Source organism: Triplophysa rosa, linkage group LG15 (genome assembly GCF_024868665.1).
Source record: "Triplophysa rosa linkage group LG15, Trosa_1v2, whole genome shotgun sequence".
Lineage (NCBI taxonomy): Eukaryota > Metazoa > Chordata > Actinopteri > Cypriniformes > Nemacheilidae > Triplophysa > Triplophysa rosa.
The window spans coordinates 13,681,412-13,701,369 of NC_079904.1; the positions used below are offsets into that span (position 1 = coordinate 13,681,412).

At 38.4% G+C, this 19,958-nt stretch overlaps 1 protein-coding gene across 1 annotated transcript in view; it reads left to right on the top strand.

The window, feature by feature from the left end:
• Positions 1-19,958, top strand: part of LOC130565982 (uncharacterized) — a 98,506-nt gene that overhangs the window by 69,314 nt on the left and 9,234 nt on the right. Inside the window, 16 exon segments of the mRNA XM_057353185.1 lie at positions 572-754; positions 936-1,049; positions 1,173-1,327; positions 1,502-1,649; positions 2,666-2,760; positions 4,594-4,825; positions 4,933-5,127; positions 7,648-7,773; positions 9,448-9,603; positions 12,850-13,011; positions 14,171-14,337; positions 15,809-15,971; positions 16,095-16,282; positions 16,508-16,658; positions 16,767-16,943; positions 19,725-19,862. Coding sequence (XP_057209168.1) covers positions 572-754; positions 936-1,049; positions 1,173-1,327; positions 1,502-1,649; positions 2,666-2,760; positions 4,594-4,825; positions 4,933-5,127; positions 7,648-7,773; positions 9,448-9,603; positions 12,850-13,011; positions 14,171-14,337; positions 15,809-15,971; positions 16,095-16,282; positions 16,508-16,658; positions 16,767-16,943; positions 19,725-19,862 — 2,550 coding nt within the window.

The window sequence follows — 19,958 nt, forward strand, 5'->3', positions numbered from 1 at the left end:
TTGTTATGAGAAATAATTTATAGGTACTCTATCATTTGCGAATGTGTACCGGAAGTTAAGGGCAGTCCACGAACGCACATATGCGCAGTCATGTTTGTTTATGTTGTTTCGTTGAAACCGTCTATACTTGATACAAGTTACTGAGGATTGAGACCAGTGCAAAGAAGAAACTTGAAATCTGTAACTTTTTTTGGTTGAAAGTAAACATTTTCATACTTTTTGTGAAATGTACTTTTTTGTAAATATACTCTAGTTTCCAAAGTAATAATGAGGACTTGTCTTCAGTACGACATATTCACCAGTTTTAGCAGGAGCATGTTAAGTGCTAAAACATTAGACGGCCACAGATGGGTACTTACGTTTAATAGTGCTTTTGAAAGACGGGAACATAGAACATCTGAGCTGGAGCTTTTGTTAGTAGGCTAATAATACCAGTAAGGTACTCTACACACACTCAATTTTTCCATTTTATGTGAAAATATTTCAATCAGTGTTTTAGCAACCTCTTAAATAATTTCCTGTGTACCTATGCTTTAAATAGGTGAATTCTAGAAAATAATGTCTTTCACAGGTCATGGACAAAACCATGACGGCTTTGCAGAGCAGTGTGGAAAAAGTGCTGGAGACTGCAAAGCTTCTCATTGGGCACATAAAGCCCCAATCTGCCCCGCTAATCCAATCACAAACCAGACTGCTGTCACGTGACCAGGTCCATCTTGCCAAGACACTTGCTGAGATTGGAGCACAAGTTCAGGTGAGGGAAAAAGTGCTTTGTGACGCCATTTTTGACTGAATGGTTCCAAAAAAGACCTTTAACATCCAAAGAAACTTTCTGTTTAACTAAAGGTTCTTTGTAGGGGAAAAAGAAAGAAATGATTCTTTGAACAAAATGGTCGATAAACACAAGTGTCACAAGTGCTGTTCTTGATCTATAGGAGGAGCTGGAGGAACATCACAGTTTCATCACTGAGCTGGGTTCATTAGAGCAACAACTCAACAGATTTGAAAGTGTTACAGGCTCCTCAGATATGAGCATAGACAGCCTAAAGGTAAATCAGTTACCTCCTAAAAATGGCAGAGGAATGGAATCAGAGTTTAATTTAAATTCTCTCTCTCTCTCTCTCTCTCTCTCTCTCTCTCTCTCTCTCTCTCTCTCTCTCGCTGTCTATAAGACGGTTCTGTTAGATCTGAGTGGGCTGAACCCTGACCTTTGTGTTCTGAATCAGAAGAACCTTGGTCTCACCCTCGGCCCCACAGAGATCGAGAGGCTGCAGACCCTTAACACACAGTGGGTTCAGGTCTTCTCTAAGGCCATGGACATGCACAGGCAAGTGCAACTTTTCCGAGCTAGTGTTTAACAAACGTTTTTGCTTAATGCATTTTTGTATCCGATCCCAGAAGCGCTTTGTTTTTAAATGCTTTATTTATGCATATTGTACATATTGACATTTTCCCCAATGTAAACTTGTCAGACCTTGAAATGTTTATGATAATTCTGTAGGAAACTGTATGGAGAGCGTCTGTGTGATCAGAACTTTCAAGAGAAGTGCGAGTGCTGGATGCAGCTCCTGGACAAAATTGAGGCTGGTTTGTCCAATCAGGTGTCTGGAAACTGTTCTGTCATAAGAGAGCAGCAAGCTGTGCATCAGGTAAAGCTGTTATCAATTAGACGTGTAATCTATATTGGGTTAACCTGATATACAGCCGTGGAAAAAATTAAGAGACCATTCCAAATTTTATGTTCAAATAAGCATTTCTAGATGTGTTGTGGCCATTCCAGTCTTGTTGAATTTCAACAAAATCAAAATTCCAACAGAAATGTGAAAGACTGACAGCATGACCAAGACACATGACAACTGTGATAAAAATCCAGGTTATCACACAAAAAATATTTTCGATTTTTTTCTAAATACATGTACACACGTTGTATTGCTTAAAGGTGAATATGAACTTGTTTTCTTGGTGGTATTTGAGGTCTTAAATACAGAGCATCTTTTCTGTTATTTTGACCGGTTTCTCCAGTTTTAATTTTTTGCAAATAAATGCAAATAGAAACAATATTTTATATGAAATTTGGGAGAAATATTGTTAGTAGTTTGCAGAATGAGACATAATTATCATTTTACCTAAACTCTCAAAAAAAAATTGGTTTACTTTTATGTTTACTTTTGTGTTTAGTAGCAAATAAGATACATTTTGACATTATATAGTAGATGTTCCAAATAAAATGTTTACATGAAATTCAAAATAAAAAAACAAAAGGTGAAAAGTAAACCTGAAGTAAACTGGCTGTTGGGTTACTGTAATATAAATGACCCAATTTTAGTTGATGTTTGAATATTCTTGTGCATAAAAATGCAGTCAAACTAAGAAAGTGGACATTAATACTAAACCATATAATCATTTTCTTAGTTTTTGTCTTAGTTTTAGTGTTTTCCATCACAATTATCTGTACATTCTTGGAGCAAGGTATAATCACTTGAGAAGCAAAATGATTGTAGATAAATATAAGATTGTAGATTCAAAAAGAAAATGTAAATATATTTTTGCGTTGTATAAAAGAGCAACATAAACAAGTGGTTGTTTATTAAATACTGTGTACTTTTTGAGATGATGTGGTTATTACAGAGTTATGAATGATTAATGTTAATAATGAATCTTTCAGAGGTTGAAAGTGGAGACGTTGACCAGTCAGCAGTTATGGGATGCTATGATCAGTGAAGCTCTGCAACTCTTGGAGAGCGCTCAGATTGATGACAGGTGAGCTTATGTAGCATATCGGTCGATAACATATTCCCTGCAACCCCAATAATACCGTATTGACAGGACAGCTGTGGGCTAGAATTAAAGAATGCGGTGTAATAATCTTTCTGGGAGGGAATTAAATGGAGATTCTCCAACTGAATTTTTCCACGGGTTTCCAGTCCAAAACTTCTTGAGTTATGTGGAATGGAAGTGCTCTTTAGAGCTCAAGCTGGCTCACTTTTAGAAAATGAAACTTCATGTGCTACCAGAGTGGAAACAGCACGAAATCATGTTTCTTTTTAGGTAATAAGTGCTGCTTCAGATGGATGTCCTGCACCGCTGCATTCAAGATATTACGTTGGGCTTAACATGATGTCTGTTTTTTTACTGCAGTAACAAATGTATTGTAGAGAGCCCTAAAGCTACAATGTAGAATTTTTTACATCTCTGCTATGTGTTGCGCATCTATAGTATTGATGGCATCTTCAGATCTGTTTTCATAAAGGTGCAATCCGTAACTTTTTTGTTAAAGCGGACGTAACGCATGCAGTTTCTGCCAATCTCATATTAATCTTAGGTACCTATATAGTATTGCATACTTCATATCTTCGAAGAGTATTTAGTTTGATCACATTTATAAAAGACAGATACAGCTGTACGATTATTTCCGAAAACAGGCGAGCCCTGAGCGTGTTCAGAGGGGCGGGACTACAACACGAGCACACAATACATCATCGCATGATCCCTGCATAACTGTTGATTCACTATAACGTTGTGTAACGTATGCACGTACACGCCGATTGCCAAAAAACACAGACATATGACTCAGTTTCACTTATTCACTTATTAAACTCAGGTTCATATCTGGCATCTTTTAGCGCTGGGACCGCTCATTCTATCAGTTTCAAACGATCTCCAGCGTTATATCCACCATTTATATAACAATCCTCACCCAAATGCAGTGAACAAACAAACACAGCTGAACTTCGCGAACGCAGTGCTCTCTGGTTGACGTGTGCGTATGCTCCTTTCATCTCGCTCTGGCGGGTTGATGCGTGGGCGTGCTTTTCCGGGAGAGTTGACCAATAAGGAACTAAGAAAAGTTGTTACGTAAGGGAATTTCATGTTCGAAAAAAAAACTTTCCGAAACCTATATGAATGCTGGGGGAGTGTATCAAGCAACAAAAATACTACGTTATACGTCCAACTCGTTTTTTGGCAAGTTGACCATGTCAAGCTTGAGAAGCCAGCACGTTTAAAAGTGCAAAGAAATCAGAATGCATGAAACACTGTGGCACCCCACCTTTAAAGCTTGATGTCATTTTACTTCAACCCTTGCAAGATTATATAATGTAAACTGCAATTTTATGCAGATGCAGTTTTAAACAGAGATGGCGATAGAGAGGCAAACATTACAGATTGCAGCTTTAATATGAATTCTCTATTAAAGCAAAAAATTACAAGCAAAGATATTGTAGTTTTGTAGTTTCAGTTTTATGTATTACATAAAATATTATAAATTGCATAATATAAATTACATAACATATTTAATATATGTATAAAAACAATTATTTATAATTATTTCATTAATAATTATAATATTTAAGTCTGTATTTTATTTCATTTCAGAAATATTTGAATAGTTTTAGGTTTAGTTTTAGCAAACTATAATAACCTTGCTTAGATCTTGTAACCTTATTTAAATGTCCTAATAACCTTGTTTAGAATTACTAAACTCGGAGTAACTTGCTAATAATTTAAGTGATAATTTAATAATTTGAATAAAATGAGTTTGTTTTCAATGTTCAAACGATCTCAACACCAACATGTTTATTCTACTGTGAGCAGGAGTTGTCTGATCCGAAGCCTCAGCAGACTGAAGGACCGCTGGCAGGGGACACAGCAAAGGGTCCAGCAACATGAGACATATCTGGAGCGACTGATGATAGAGTGGCAGTTTTATGATGCAGGCTTGAGGAAACTTTCAATCTTTCTCAGACAATCTGAAGAACAACTGCCCCCAACAGAACTGGTGCCCTGCACCTTACAGCAGCTTCAAGACACTATCAAGGACTTTGAGGTAAGAACATTCAAAAAACTGATACAATTGGATTTTAGTTTAGACGGTCATGTCAGACAGAATAGATTGATCGACCATAAATGTCTTTGGTGTTTTCCATCCCACAGCAGACCGAGGAGCGACTACATCTTCATGAAAAACTTTATAACCAGACTGTGGAGGCAGGCAGACAGATTTATGCGCTGGCAGATGTGCAGACGCAAGCACGCCTGCAGACTGAACTTGATGCCCTCAAAGAGACGTGGGAGAGAAGCTGTGGTCTTGTGAAGGAAAGGAAGGCTCTCGCAAACGCCATAACTCAAGTAGGCTATTTCACACGAACAAGAAAAATACACTAAAGCTTTGAATGAGCTGTGAAACAAAAGCAGAAATGATTAGAGTTCTTAAGAGGAAACCATTTCGAATGAATTTGCTTAGATGTTATATAAATCAGGGGAGGGGCTGTGTTGTAAATTTTGGCAGATCCATTTTATGAGTTTGTGAAACTTCCCAATCTCAGTTGAATATGTTTGACATAAAGATGACAAGGATTTGGATCAATCTGATAAAGACATATCTCCACATTTCCCTTCTTTGTCCTCATCGTCAGTGTAAAGGCGATAACGGTTAGAATAGTGGTCTTGCCATTTGACCTAAATGTGTTTCTCTGATAAAGTGCTTCATTTAGAGGATGAGAGATCAGCATTAATCTCGCTGTAATCCATAAACGAGGCAGCTGGGCCACATAACACACTAAGGTTATAAAAACCCTGCGACTAAACCACTGCACACTTACTGTTAAGGATTATCTGTCAGCATCACGAGCTTTCCCACAATGCTCTAAACCGTAAAGTGGAAGCCATATTAAATGTAACTTCATTTTAAATTCGTCTAGTTTCATGAAGGTTCTGTTTTCCGAACCTCAAGAAACATTATTGAAACCATATATTAATAATAATCTTTTTAGGTCTTTTTTTATGCAGAAGACAACAATTGTAACCTTTAAATGCTTAAATCGGCTAAAGTGAATTTTGTAGCATAAAGACACACACACTAAAGGCTTTAGAGCAATGAAACCTAAACAGGTATAACTTCCTAATTCCAAACAATTCACTAACGTATTCATTAAACGTGTACACTTCCCTGAAGTGGGGCTCAATAGAGGGTATGGACGTGTCGTCACTTTACCACGTGAGGACGCCGGAGCGCGCCCCCGTGGTTGGCAAATTGACTGCTTACAATATCAGGAAACGCAATTCGGCGCAACGTTTTTAGTGTCCAGGAACACCTGATTCCTTTGTAAACCGTAGTGAAGCCATAAGGATTACCGTCAAATCCAGCTGCTTGTAAATTCAGCAAATAATTGCGTGTTTTAGTCCCGGTTTCTTTCGTTCTCCTATTCTCCTCAGCCATTTTGCTGGGTGTTTTGCCACCCAGGGGAGCGTGTCCCAGGGCGTGTCCCGACATGTGCACATGGGAAAGTGACATCAATGCATACCCTCTATACTAAACATCCACCCAAAATTAATTTCAACATATAATTTACTCACCCTCATGTCATCCTTCAGCCAGAAGTAATTTTAAATAATATCCCATCTGTTCCTAGCTTTGTAATGGCATTGAATGTAATGTGCCCTTGTTTTGGGATAATTCCTTTAAACCAGACTAACTAGATGGAATATATGTATTTGACATCATAACTAGCTCTGATTGGCTCTCATCTTGTTTGGAATTGAAATTGTGTTCACAGCCAAAAGAGGGTTAAGAGAGTGATTTGTGTTTGTGAGATGTGTGTTTATGTGTGCATGTGGTCACATGGTGGGGGGATGGTATATGTCCACAAAAGGGAAATCCCTATTTGCTAATCTGAGATCTGAATTGATATAATACACTGATAGACGGTTTCCAGAATACTTACAGCAAAGCAGTGGCTCGCAAAAATCAAAGTACACCAGGCCATGCAATGCATAGTAAAATATACACCGTTTTACTGCTTGTGTGATAGAATTGTTTACTTACGGTGTCTTTGTGAAGTTATATACTGTACTTCTAATATCTGGCATCCTAGTCATTTTAAAGTCACCATGAAATGGAATTTGTGATTTACTTCTTTTCCGTATCATGACGTATATCCGAGTGAAACGGCTTCTGAAATTAGAAAAAATGTGGGGCGGAGCTTTATTTTGCCATTCCCTTTTTGATTGGTTTGTTGAATGATGTGCCTGAAAGGGAGGGCTAAAAATGCCTTGCCATTGGACAGTCAGTATAAGTCCTACCCCTTTTTTGTTGCTGACGTCATTTGGTGAAGAGTTGTTGTTGAGAGATGGAGAGGAGCTTAATGTTTTTGATTAAAGATTACAAGTGCAAATGAATAAAAAAAAGAATGGTGTCCACGGATAAATCATTTATAATAATCACTGCAACACTTTCACACATTTTCCTGTTTGATTTCATGGTGATTTTACGTCTGTATGCAAAGGATGCCATAAAATGGACATCACATTATCGACTGTATCACACCAGGTACATGGACCAAACTCCACCCACAGGAATTACATCATTAAAGCTCAATCCATCCACTTACTGTAGAAAAGTGGTTTCACATAAAAATGATGAAAATCTATTAAAAATGTCATCTAAATCATGTTTATTCATTCATGCACATGCTTTACAGAAGAAGAAAAAAAATTGTGTTTCTGTTTGCTTGTAGCTTTTTTTAACAATATATTGCAAGTAGCATAGCTTGTACTGAATCTGGAATATTCCTTTGCTTCCTGTTATTGTGCGATCTACAATATAGAAAATGTTACAATTAATGATCATATTCTGTTGTTTCTTTACAGAACTGGACGCAATGTGAAATTGGACTGGCTAACAGTGCTCTCAAACTGGAGGAGATCAAAGCAAGATTGAAAAGTCCACTGCCAGAAAACCTAGAAGAATTAAAGACGCTCGAGCGGCTTAGACAGGTATTACTAACATCGAAGAGTGATATCTAAAGAATTCAGGTTCTCAGATTCGCAACCTAGTAGATAGCAACTCGCATTCAGCAAATCAGAACTAGTATTAATTTGAAGCAGACATACGGGCTTCAAAAGCCTGAAAGCACAAGGATTTTTAAATAAACCCTTTAGGATGAAAAAACATATTTAATGGGGATAATATGTGTCGTGTTGAGTTCAAGAAGGACATAAACTTAATGCTGAGAAGATTTAGGTTAAATTAGTATGTTACGTTGATATTTATTAAATAATTGTATTTAATATATTTGCGTGTATTAAGCCATATTAATTGTTAGTAATAATTTAACAAGTTTATTAATGATTCAATACGTTTGGAGCCTACTGTAATAACATTAGTCAACATTAAACATAAATGATACATAAATGTGCAGAGCACATGGGTTACGTTGGCAGTTCTTTTTAAGTTGTTGGTCATCTTTGGACAACTGCTCCATGAATTGTGCCAGTTCACACATTTGTGTTCAGTTGAAAGAAACCGTTTACAAATTCTGCTCGTATCGTAAAAAGTGATTTTATCTGCCAAGTGAATCCAGTACCTCAGAGATGCGCTGGTTCCCTAGACAGAGAGCCTATGCATTTTTCCCATAGACGTTTGGAAGATCGCAAAAAATAAGCTCTGTCATTAACAAAGGTTTATGATTTTTACACGTTTTGTCTATCGAGAGAATCTTTACAAATTAACACCACATTTGTTACTTTTGAAGCCGAAATACAATCGGCAGAAGTAAGCTAACACGATGCTATCAACAGACTACACTTAAGGTCGCTCGATATCGACGTCACCACCACCAAGCCTCCAACAACTCTTTCAAACTTTATAAAAAAATGTGTTCCCTGGTGATTAATTACTCATGAATCCGCATCTACGTTTTAAGAGATTTGTGCCCATGTTGCATTATTTGTGAGCTTTCTATGCGCGATGAAGTCTAACGTCCCCACCGAAGGAAGTCGCTTTTAGCAACTTGTTAGCAACCGCCGTTTTTAAGGCACAATAAGGCTTTAAAAAAATCACAAGCGGGTTATAATTGGTGTGTTTTATGTCATAGAACAAAACTTGAAAATATTTAGAGGTTTTGTTTACCACAGACCTTATTTCGGCCGATTTCCCAAAAACCCATTCAAAAAACCCATAGACTTTGGACCGTTGGAACCGGAAGTCCTAAAATGCTAACTCGCTTCCGGGTTTTGCATACAAAAATACGTCATCTCTGAGCATCTCTCCCTATTCTCCCTCTGTTCCTTGATACATTTAAAATATCAGTAAAGTCTTTGGTCAAGCAAAATCATCTGTTGATTTAATCATGATGCTTTTGATTTGCGCTATTAACACATGATGATCGGTGAAACCATTTTTAATGAGGAGGAAACTATCTGCAGATTGGGTGAAACTCTCAAACAAAAGAAAAAATAGTGTCCTTAACATGCCTGGCCTTTACCCCATCACCCCTTACCGGGCTTTAATGAACCCTCCCCCAACCGCCCTCCCGCATCTCTTCCCCCTTTCCCCCTCCTGCCCTCCCCCGTCCCAAGGCTTAATCCAGTGGACAGAGAGAGAGGACTAGGGTTAGTGTGCAGCAGAGCAGGGGATGTTAACTTGGTGCTGCCTGTCGTGTTATGCAGGAGGACGAGGACACGCTGGAGATCTGGGCCGGAGGATTGAAAGAGCTGAGCAACATGAAGGCAGACGTGTCACAGTACGTGCTGCCCGCAGACGTAGCGCTGCTTCAGGGACAGGTGGATGAACTTCACAGCCAATGGGAAGAACTGTGCCTAAAGGTGAGTGTGTTTGTGTTTTTGAGGGGGAGAGAGAAAGAATAGGAGGGAAACAGAGGCACGGGGCTGTTGTCCAGGCAACTTTGAAAAGACGCAATACTTTCACCGCCGGGGCCTCGGCCTGCACTCACAATGCCGCATGGCACAGAAAAAGAGAGGGAAATGGGTTTACATGAATGGAGATCTAAATTTATGTTGTTTTTCTGTTCACAAAGTGGATCAAAATCTGTTGACACACTGGCAGTAATGTTTGTGACAGGATATGGACAAGTAGAAAAGTTGTCACCTGTTGGTTTGTCATGACATTGTAATGCCAATTTCATTTTTAATCATCTTTTCCACATATATCACAATATACAAGTCACAAGGTCAAGTCTTTACTGTGGCCCAAATAATTCACGGTAACAATATTATTGTTATATCTACTGATTTTTATTTATGAAATAATGGTATTAGTTAAAGTTTAGTTTGTGTTTTGGCCAATGAGTGAGTGAGTTTGTAACCATTATGACTCTTAGGTCAAAACTTAATTGATAATATTATCATACGAGTAGGAAGCCATGAACATGATATTGATAGTCATGGTTTTTAATATCACAGTTTTTGCGATACCGGTATATTGTGACATGCTGTGCAATGTACAGTCAGTTGGTCATTTATTAATATTGATAAAAGGTTGACGTGAAGCAGTGCATTTGGTCTATTTATAAGCACATTCAATATATAGAAATATAAAATATTAAGTAATATATTTGAGTTAAAATACTTTTATCATGCAGGAAGAAATGTGTTTAAAGTGTAGAATGATACAAGAGACATAAACAAGCCCACTGTAGGAGATTGACGTTTACGAAAATTGACCATTTGACTACTGGTTTTAATATAGTGGTTACAATAGTAAAACCATGGTAACCACAAATTAACCATCACTATCCGTGCGTCCGAAATCGCCTACTTCCATACTATATAGTATCTATAATGAGTACGAGTCATGAGTAGTATGTCCGAAACCTCAGTATGCACAAAATAGTAGTCGAGAAATACCCGGATGGTCTACTGCTTCCGGCGAGATTTGCGAGTGTGCATCAGATGGCCACGTCTCTATCCCATGATGCCATGGGAGCTGAGCAACTGTCAAATTTCAAAAGTGAATCAAATAAAAATAGCAGAAATCTTCAAAGCGGGTCTCCGTTTTCTAAACGTAAGTAGAGATAAATACATTTCTCGTGAATAAATTACGTTTGTACCGACGCCTAGGTACAGGTTGATGTTAATACGTCAGAGAGCATACAGGTCACATGACAATAAAACATGGCGGATGCAGTATGTCCGAAATCCGTTCATACTACCCCCACACAAACTATATTGAAAGTACTGTTTTAACAGTCAATAGATAAGTACTTCATTTAAATCAGTACGTATTGTCATAGTATGCGATTTCGGACGCAGTAACCATAGTGGTAACCAAAAAAACGAACACACCAAAAAAACACAGTTACTACACTTTAACTACCATAAATAAGTTAATTTTCTTTGGGCGGGAGAGTTGCCGGGTACAATAATCAAACATTCAGTTCATTAATCATTATATGAGAAAATGTATAATGAATAGCACTACTTTTAAACAAAACGACTGCATTCAGCACACATCATGCATGGCCTACATCCAACCCTGGGACATCGCACCAAATTACATCCGATAGCCTTGTTTAGTGAACCGTTTTTTCAGTTTACAACATTGACGCTGTGACTTGGGTGACCGCCAGAGTTTCGAATGAAGACACGACAACAAACTCAGAGTTAATGAGGTCAGACCGCATATGTGTGTCAGTGTCTGCGGCCAACAGGTTGCAGGTGGACTCGTTCCCTGGAATTAATGGGAGATGGTAAAGCCAGGCCTTGTCTTTCTAGAAGCAGGTCCTTTGTGTGTCATGTGTTTGTGAGCTCATTGAAGTAAATAAACACAACAATTAGACCCTGAATTAATTGAAATAACTAACTTCAATACCCTAATGCTTTCACACAGTTTGATTAATTTCATGTTCTTAGTCGTATTTGTGACATTAATGGAGCAAAGAAAAACACATGGACCTCACTGAAATTTAGCGTTCTTTTTTAAAATGCTGCTTGAAAGCCTCTTCAATCTCATGAGCAAAATAAAAAACTACAAAGCAACTACAAAGCGTTGGTCGTGCTCCCCGGAGTGTCTCGGTGTTCGTACATGCTTAACAGACAAAACCTCTTATCTACAGAAAGCAGTAGAGACACAAAGGCCTTAAAAGTTCTCTGCTGTACTTCACCTCCAGTCATCAATCTCACGACATGAGACGAGTGTTTTGTTAAAAGCCTTTTAAATATGAGACATTTGGGGCCTTCTGTGATAGTTCTGTCTCATGCTGAGCCGCCTCACATTGTGCTGTGCTTTCAGTCCAAACTATAACATTTTATACTCTGAATTATTTTAAAGCTTTGAAAAGGGTTTAGTGAACTGGACTGTTCAAGAGCACCTTTTAAATTTCAGAGAGGACAGAGAGTGCAAGACGTGTTTTTCTTCTCAAAATACAATGAAATTGAATGGCTAATATGACCAGTTCTGCTATAGACACTTTCATCAAATCTTCGGTTTGGTTATAATGTAACCGTTCATTTAATATTTGATTTTTATTGATATTAATATTTGATTTTATATGAATTGTATTAAATTCAATTTAAACTACTCAACGGTTGATTCTTTGCGGAGGTCTACCAGAAGTTACGCTTGGGCCACGTAGCATTGTTGCCGCTGAAAGCGTCTATATTCTGAGTCTTCTAGGTCTATGATCACATTGAGTAGACAAAAATTGTGATTAATGTGAATGGAGCACAGATGAAATGGTCAAGTGACTCTAACCTGACAAAAACCAATGACCAATGTTCCCCCAACAACTTGAAACTTGAAATATGCCACCCATTTAACCATGGTTTTATTATAGTGAAAGTGTTTTTTTAGGCGTTTGTATGACATGTATATGTTTTTACTACAAATATCATGGTTATACAATGGTTACTAGTGTGAAACTACATTTGTGGTAAATTTGTGGTTATGTTTTACAACAAATAAATCCCAAAACTAAGGTTACTATACTTAATGAATATTAGTTAATTTCATAGAGAGACTATAGAGAAAATGTTGCATGGTCCACTTTTTAGACTGCACTTTGTTTGTCAAGCTGAATTGGATTTTAACTTTCCTCTTCATTGTGTGTGTAGGTGTCACTTCGCAAACAGGAAATAGCTGACCGTCTGAACGCCTGGACTATTTTCAATGAAAAGAACAAGGAGCTCTGTGATTGGCTCGCGCAGATGGAGAAGAAGGTGGCACACAGGGGCGATAACCTTAGTATTGAAGGAATGGTGCAGAAACTTAAAAAGGTAGTTTATTATTGTTTTTATTTCGTTTGTTTTGTTTTTCAATTAAGGTAATAATTGTTCAGGCTGTATTAAGTTATAACAAGCATTTGTTTAAATATACTGTTGTCGTTGTGGCTTGCTGTTATATGTTTTTAAGCAGCTTTAGTCTTTATGGTGTTATATGAAGAGTTCCAAAATGAGAACACCAAAAATCGTGTTTTTTATTATGTTATCATGTTTTTATTGTGTTAGTTAGCTGTATTTTTTAGTTATTATGGCTTAAATCAAAACAAACCAACTGCAGTTTGAGTGATATTGATTGGAATGCACAATAAAAAAACATGATTTTTGAAAAATATAAAAATGATTTATATCACTTTGGAACCAAACTCTTCATATGTGGTTTTATACATATCTTGGAAAGATTAATGCAATGTCACTTGCTTAAGCGTTCCCAAGGGCCACCTCACAATTTGACAGCATTTTATCACCTTACTGTACATCATATTTGTTCAGTGTTCCTCAAAAAGGCTACAAATGTGATTTCAGTTATAATATTAATATCCGTTTTGTATCTATCGTCCTCAATGTTAGTCAAATGTTTCAGCTTGTTCATGGGGATTCTTTGTTAACTGTAATCTAGTTTATTGCATGTACTATAGAATCGAGGGCAGCGTTGTACCGCATTAAACGTGTGTTCGGTTGTTTACCTCTTTGTTTCTACAAAACAATGGCCTCCTATACAGTATGCGGTTTCTCTCAATGCTCCGGCAAACATTGCAGTCATTAACACATAGTTTACCGTCAAAGCGGTTTTGCTCCACGTCACTAATGATCACACATTAGTAAAGCAGCTATTGTCTCTCAATAACGCTGTTACTGGAGACATTCAAGTGAGCCAGAGGAAGATAAGCAAAACAGGTGAACCTTCAAAAAAAGAACTTAACGAATGACAGAGATGAAAGAGATTTGAGCTATTGAAAGAATGATTCTTTCTCCTTAATAGAAATGGCCCTGAAAAGTGCTTGATAAACAAAGAGAGCTCATGCTGAGAGAAGGGCTATAGTTTTGACACCGGTCAGACCCATCGAGACAAAGTGCAGTTAGCTGATTTTGTGTTGTGATGTGTTAATGACAAAAGCACATGAGAGGGACTGATGCTCATTGTACCTCTGTTTAGGACTGCATGGAGGAGATTAACCTCTTCAGCGAGAACAAGAGCCACCTCAAGCAGCTGGGAGAGCAGCTCCTATTGGCCGGCGACAAGACTAAAGAGGCGGAGATTCACGGGGCCTTACGGGATGTCAACGACCGCTGGCAGCACCTGTTCGACCACATTGAGGCCAGGTGAGAATTAAATAATGAGACAAGCATGTGGTTAGGATTCTGGTGTGTGTTAAAAACATGGCTTAAGGAGTGATTGTAGGCAAAAATGAAAAGACAAGTCGTTTTTTGATGTTGTTGCTATAGTCTTCTGATTAACGGCTGACTGTTTGCATATTGAGGGATTTAAGCTCCATTCCGGGTTTCCTTGATTCGTTCATTCCTCATTGACATTTCAGCCTGTGAAAAGACATTTACATTTGAGACATTAACGGATACTTTTATCCAGAATGATTTACAAATGGTGCTTTACATTTACATATGAGATTGGTCAGTGATGAACAGATGGTAAGCAAAGTTAGTGGTCTTAGAAACATAAGTCATTTTTACTCTATACATTGGCTTCATATAAAGCATTGAGGTATGTCATTGACAATTATTTTTTGCCTTTATATTTTTGTGATGGTCATAATTTAATGTAATTGTATGGTTAAGCACTTTTAGGAGACGAGCACTCAATAATATCCCCAGCGTTTTATTCAATTCAGTTTAATATTGGATGGTTAAAACTACTACAATTGAGTTGGCATATACCCTTGCATTTACCAAAATACAGATATAGTTATGTGTATTAACCATGTGATCATCCTGAGCAAGGTGTTGTAATCAGAAAACATTTTGTATTTAAGAGCTTACAATTCCTATGTGTGATATCATCAGGGTCTTGTGTGATTGGTCAGTCCAGCTGTGTGACATGTTCTTAAACAGCCATATGGTGATGGCACTAGAAGCGGGGCATTAACATAGTCCTCACTGGTATCGTTGGCTTCAGCTTTGTCATATGGCCTTTTCAGGCTTCTGTAGCCTGTTTAAGTCCCTCTGTATAGCTACAGTTGGGTGGAGGGAATGGGGGCAGTGGTCTGTCATCTTACATTAGCTCCTGTGAACAGAGGCACAATGGGGCCAGGGGCACAGTATGTACTCAAGCACGCTATAAACACAGTCCACCATCTGCAGGTGTGACTGTTCAGGCGGTTTGAAAGTCCACGCGGTCACTTCTCTGCATAACAACGTAATGAGAGGCTTTACACTGTCACACTTAAACGGGCTCAGGATAAACCCATGCGGAACACCCTTTGTCTGTGTTTTGGTGTCATCTGACCTAGGTTTATAAGACCTTTTTCCTGTGGTGTTTGACACCAAGTATAGCATGGTGAACTTTGACAGGAATTTCATTGGGTTCCAAACAACAAACAGCTTAATTAGCAAAGCAAACAATGATGTAAAGTCCTGATGTAAAGTAAAATAATGTTTAGCTTTAGGGAAAATAAATGATCTATTAGGGAGATTATGTAGGTAGATTCAGACAGATTCTTGACCTCACAACTTGTCATTGTGCTAGAAAATTGATTTATGACAATCTGGGTTGTATCCAGGTGTAAAAAAACATAAGCTATTGTCAGTTTTTTATATGCTTTCTCTTTTATACACTTAGGGTGAAAAAGCTGACAGAGACCCTTGTGACAGTACAGCAGTTGGATAAGAACATGAATAACCTTCGTTCTTGGCTCACCCGCATTGAGACTGACCTGGCCAAACCTATTCAATACAATGTCTGCCATAGAGATGAGATCCAGAAGAGACTGACGGAGCAGCAGGTCAGCAAAGCTAAAACGTCAAAATATAGAAGTATAGAAATATAGAATAAACTTGAGAAATATAGTATATAGAACTCAATTTATTCAACAAAGATGTTTGTTTTCTGAATTGTGTGCATTTAGGACTTGCAGCGTGACATTGAGCAGCACACAGAGCGGGTAGCATCCGTGCTCACAATGTGCGATGTGCTGCTTCACGATGAAGATGCCTGCAGCAGTGATGGAGAGAATGACTCCATCCGGCAGACCACACACAGTCTGGACCAGCGCTGGAGAAACATCTGCTCCATTTCCCTGGCGAGAAAGATGAGGTATGACCATTTATTCTGTCACCTCCAGATTCATACACTGCTTCCTGATTTCTTTCTCTGGGATCACTTCATTGGGAGGAAGTGTCAGCGAACTGGGTTTTCTGGATACAGTTTTTGGTGTGAATCTGGATCCAGTATAGTGTAGTTAAGCCGTGCTAAATTCTTCTCTCTACTTTGTAGCTCGAGCGACGAGGGGTAAACCTTATTTTGTATTTGTCTCTGCAGGATTGAGGAGACGTGGAGATTGTGGTGTGCGTTTCAGGACGATTACTCTTCTTTTGAGGCCTGGCTCAATGCAGCCGAGAAAACTGCTGCCCAACCCAATTCATCTGATGTCCAGTACGCCGAGGCCAAAGAGGAGCTTAAGAAATATGAGGTCTGTAGTTATAATGCTCTGTGGAGTATTGCAAGGGTTCTGAAATTGATTTTGTGGTTATGTTTTTAATATTGTTAATATATAATGTTTTTAATATTGATGTTTTAGGGTTTCCAAAAGCATGTACATGATGGTCTGACGCAGCTGGGGATTATTAATAAGCAGTACAGGCGACTGGCCAGAGAGAACCGTACTGATACGGGACTCAGGGTTATGGTACATCAGGGGAATGAACGCTGGGACGCGCTGCAGAGAAAAACGGCTGCCATACTGCGCAGACTCAGAGTAAGTGAACTGATATAGTTATATAAGAGCTCGATTCTGCATTTTGCTACATCTACACCAGAGCCGTTGAGTTACGACGCTCGCATAGACGGCCGTTGGAAGAATGGAATACGGAAGTAACTCGTATCATGGAGCGACCAATAGTTTCAAACACAGCACTGAAGCCCATTCATTTCAACGTCTCCCAAACGCATTTGCTGTACTGTACAGTTGGTGAAATAACAGCATGTTTATACATTTTAACGAGTTGGCGGACATACAGTGAGGGAAATCATTATTTGATCCCCTGCTGATTTTGTAAGTTTGCCTGCTTACAAAGAAATGAAGGGTCTATAATTTTTATGGTAGGTTTATTTTAACTGATAGAAACCGAATATCAACCAAAAAATCAGGGGGAAAAAATGTATATAAAGGTTATAAATTGATTTGCATTTCAGTCAGTGAAATAAGTATTTGATCCCCTACCAACTAGCAAGAATTCTGGCTCCACAGATTGGTTATGTGCCTATATGGACCACAGATTAGTCCTGTCACTTTAAGAAAGTACTCCTAAATCTCAGCTTGTTATGCATATAAAAGATGCCTGCCAACAGAATCTGTATCTTCCATTTCAACCTCCCCAACACCAAGGTTCAGACCAAATAGGTTTTAAAGGATGTCAGCGACAAGATTGTAGACCTGCACAAACCTTGAATAGGCTACAGACAGAAGCTTGGTGAGAAGCAGACAACTGTTGGTGCGATTATTTGGAAATAGAAGAATACAAAATAACTATCAAATGCCCTTGGTCTGGAGCTCCCTGCAATATTTCCCCAATGGGGTAAAGATGATCATGAGAAAGGTTAAAGATCAGCCCAGAACTACACGGAAGAAGCTTGTTAATGATTTCAAGACAGTTGGGACCACAGTTAGCAAGCAAACCATTGGTAACACGCTATGCCACAATAGATTGAAATCCTGAAGCACCCGCAAGGTCCTCGTGCCCAAGAAGACCTGTCTGGCTGGTCTGAAGTTTGACAGTGAACATCAAAATGATTCAGAAAAGGCTTTGGCGAAAGTGCTGGCACTGCTGTGAGACCAAAATTGACTCCTGTTTTTGGAGGGAGAGAAATGCTGACTATGAGCCCAAGAACATCATGTCTACAGAGAAGCACAGTGTTGGAAACATTCTGCTTTAGGGCTTTTTCTCTGCTACAGGTATACAGGATGACTTCACCGCATTGAGGGGCTGAGGGACGGGCCCATGTACCGTAAAATCTTGGACGAGAACCGTCTCCCCTTAACTAGATCACTGAAGATGGGTCGTGGATGTGCCTTTAACATGACAAAGACCCAAAACATATTGCCATGACAACCAAAGAGTGGCTTAAGGAGAAGCACATTAAATGTCCTAGCCAGTCTCTAGACCCTAGTCCTATAGAACCTCTGTGAAGGAGGCTAAAACTCCAATTTGCTGAGCGACAGCCAAGAAACGATTGACAGAGGAGTGGACTAAATGTATCCGGACACATGTGCAAACCTGGTGACCCACTATCAGAAATGTCTGACCTCTGTGCTTGCCAACAAGGGTTTCTCCACCAAGTACAAAGTTATTTTTTGCTCGGGGATCAAATACTTATTTCACGGACTGAAATGCAAATAAATTTATAACCTTTATATAACATTTTTCCCCCTGATTTTTTTTTATATTCTGTCTCTATCACCACCATACCACCATAAAAATTATAGACCCTTCATTTATTTGTAAGCTTACAAAATCAGCAGGGGATCAAATAATTATTTCCCTCACTGTATCTTCTATTGAAAGAGCTTATATTCATAGATCTTATATTCATAATACTCTTCAGACAAAATGCTGCTATAAATGTAATCAATGTAGTATTCAGTGTACAGAATGTGCTAATATAATTAGCAAAATTTATGCAAATATAGTTGCTGTTGTCTGCCCCATTAATTCCATTCAAATAGGTTGACAGCACGGATTTGTTTGGAACTATTGAGCGCTCCATGAACCACGTGACCACACGGCGGCGAGATCGAGTGTCGTAACTCTGTATTTGAACGGCTCTGATCTACACTAATGCAGATACATTCGTTTTCGTTTAAAATGCTCTTCCTTCCACAGTAGTATTTTGAAGCATTTTGCAGAAGCTACTCATCCACATTTGAAACGTCTGAAACACTTGCGCCCCTGTACTCCGCACGGATAAAACGTTGATGCTTCAACATGCATATTCTGTCAGGCATTTATTTATTTGTATTTGTGGAGGAAAGGCAGAGTTTTTATATGGAATGAAACGATGAGGTGGATAACACAAAGCTATAAAGTTGCAAAAGCGGGCGAAAATGGCGACTGGCGATCATGCCAAAACAAAAACACTGGAGGAATAAATAAAAAAATAAAAATAAGCAATAAATACAAAAATGTAAGAAATACAGTACATACTAAAAGAATGATAGTTACCAGCTTTGCTTTGGGCTGAAAGGGTCACATGACTGTATCAAATGACTAAAAATGACAAAAGCCTCTGTTTTCACAGCCCACACAACAACAATTTTCAAATGTATACACTTTTCAGAATGCTTTTTTTTACAAATGCAGTCTCAGTGTGGACAGAAGTAGAAGTGTTGATATGTTTTTTAATAAACATTACTGTGGACAAGGCCAAAATTATACAATTTATGTTCTGTATTCGTTTCTGTATCTTGTATTCTGTAGCTATGCATTTTCTTCTATGAAAATATATATCTTAATAATTTTGTCATCTTTTACATATTCAGCACTTCACAAGCCAGAGACAAGAGTTTGAGGGAACCCGCAAGGTTCTCCTCGCTTGGCTCACTGATATAGACCTTCAGATGAACAATGCGGAGAACTTGTCTGAGCAGGACCTTCAAGAGACGATGAAACGGCTGAAGGTTAGAAAGCAACGTCTCTAAATGCATTCATTCATACAGTTTAAACGAGATCATATAAAATGACATTTTAGTTTATTTATTTATTTTAGTTTTTAG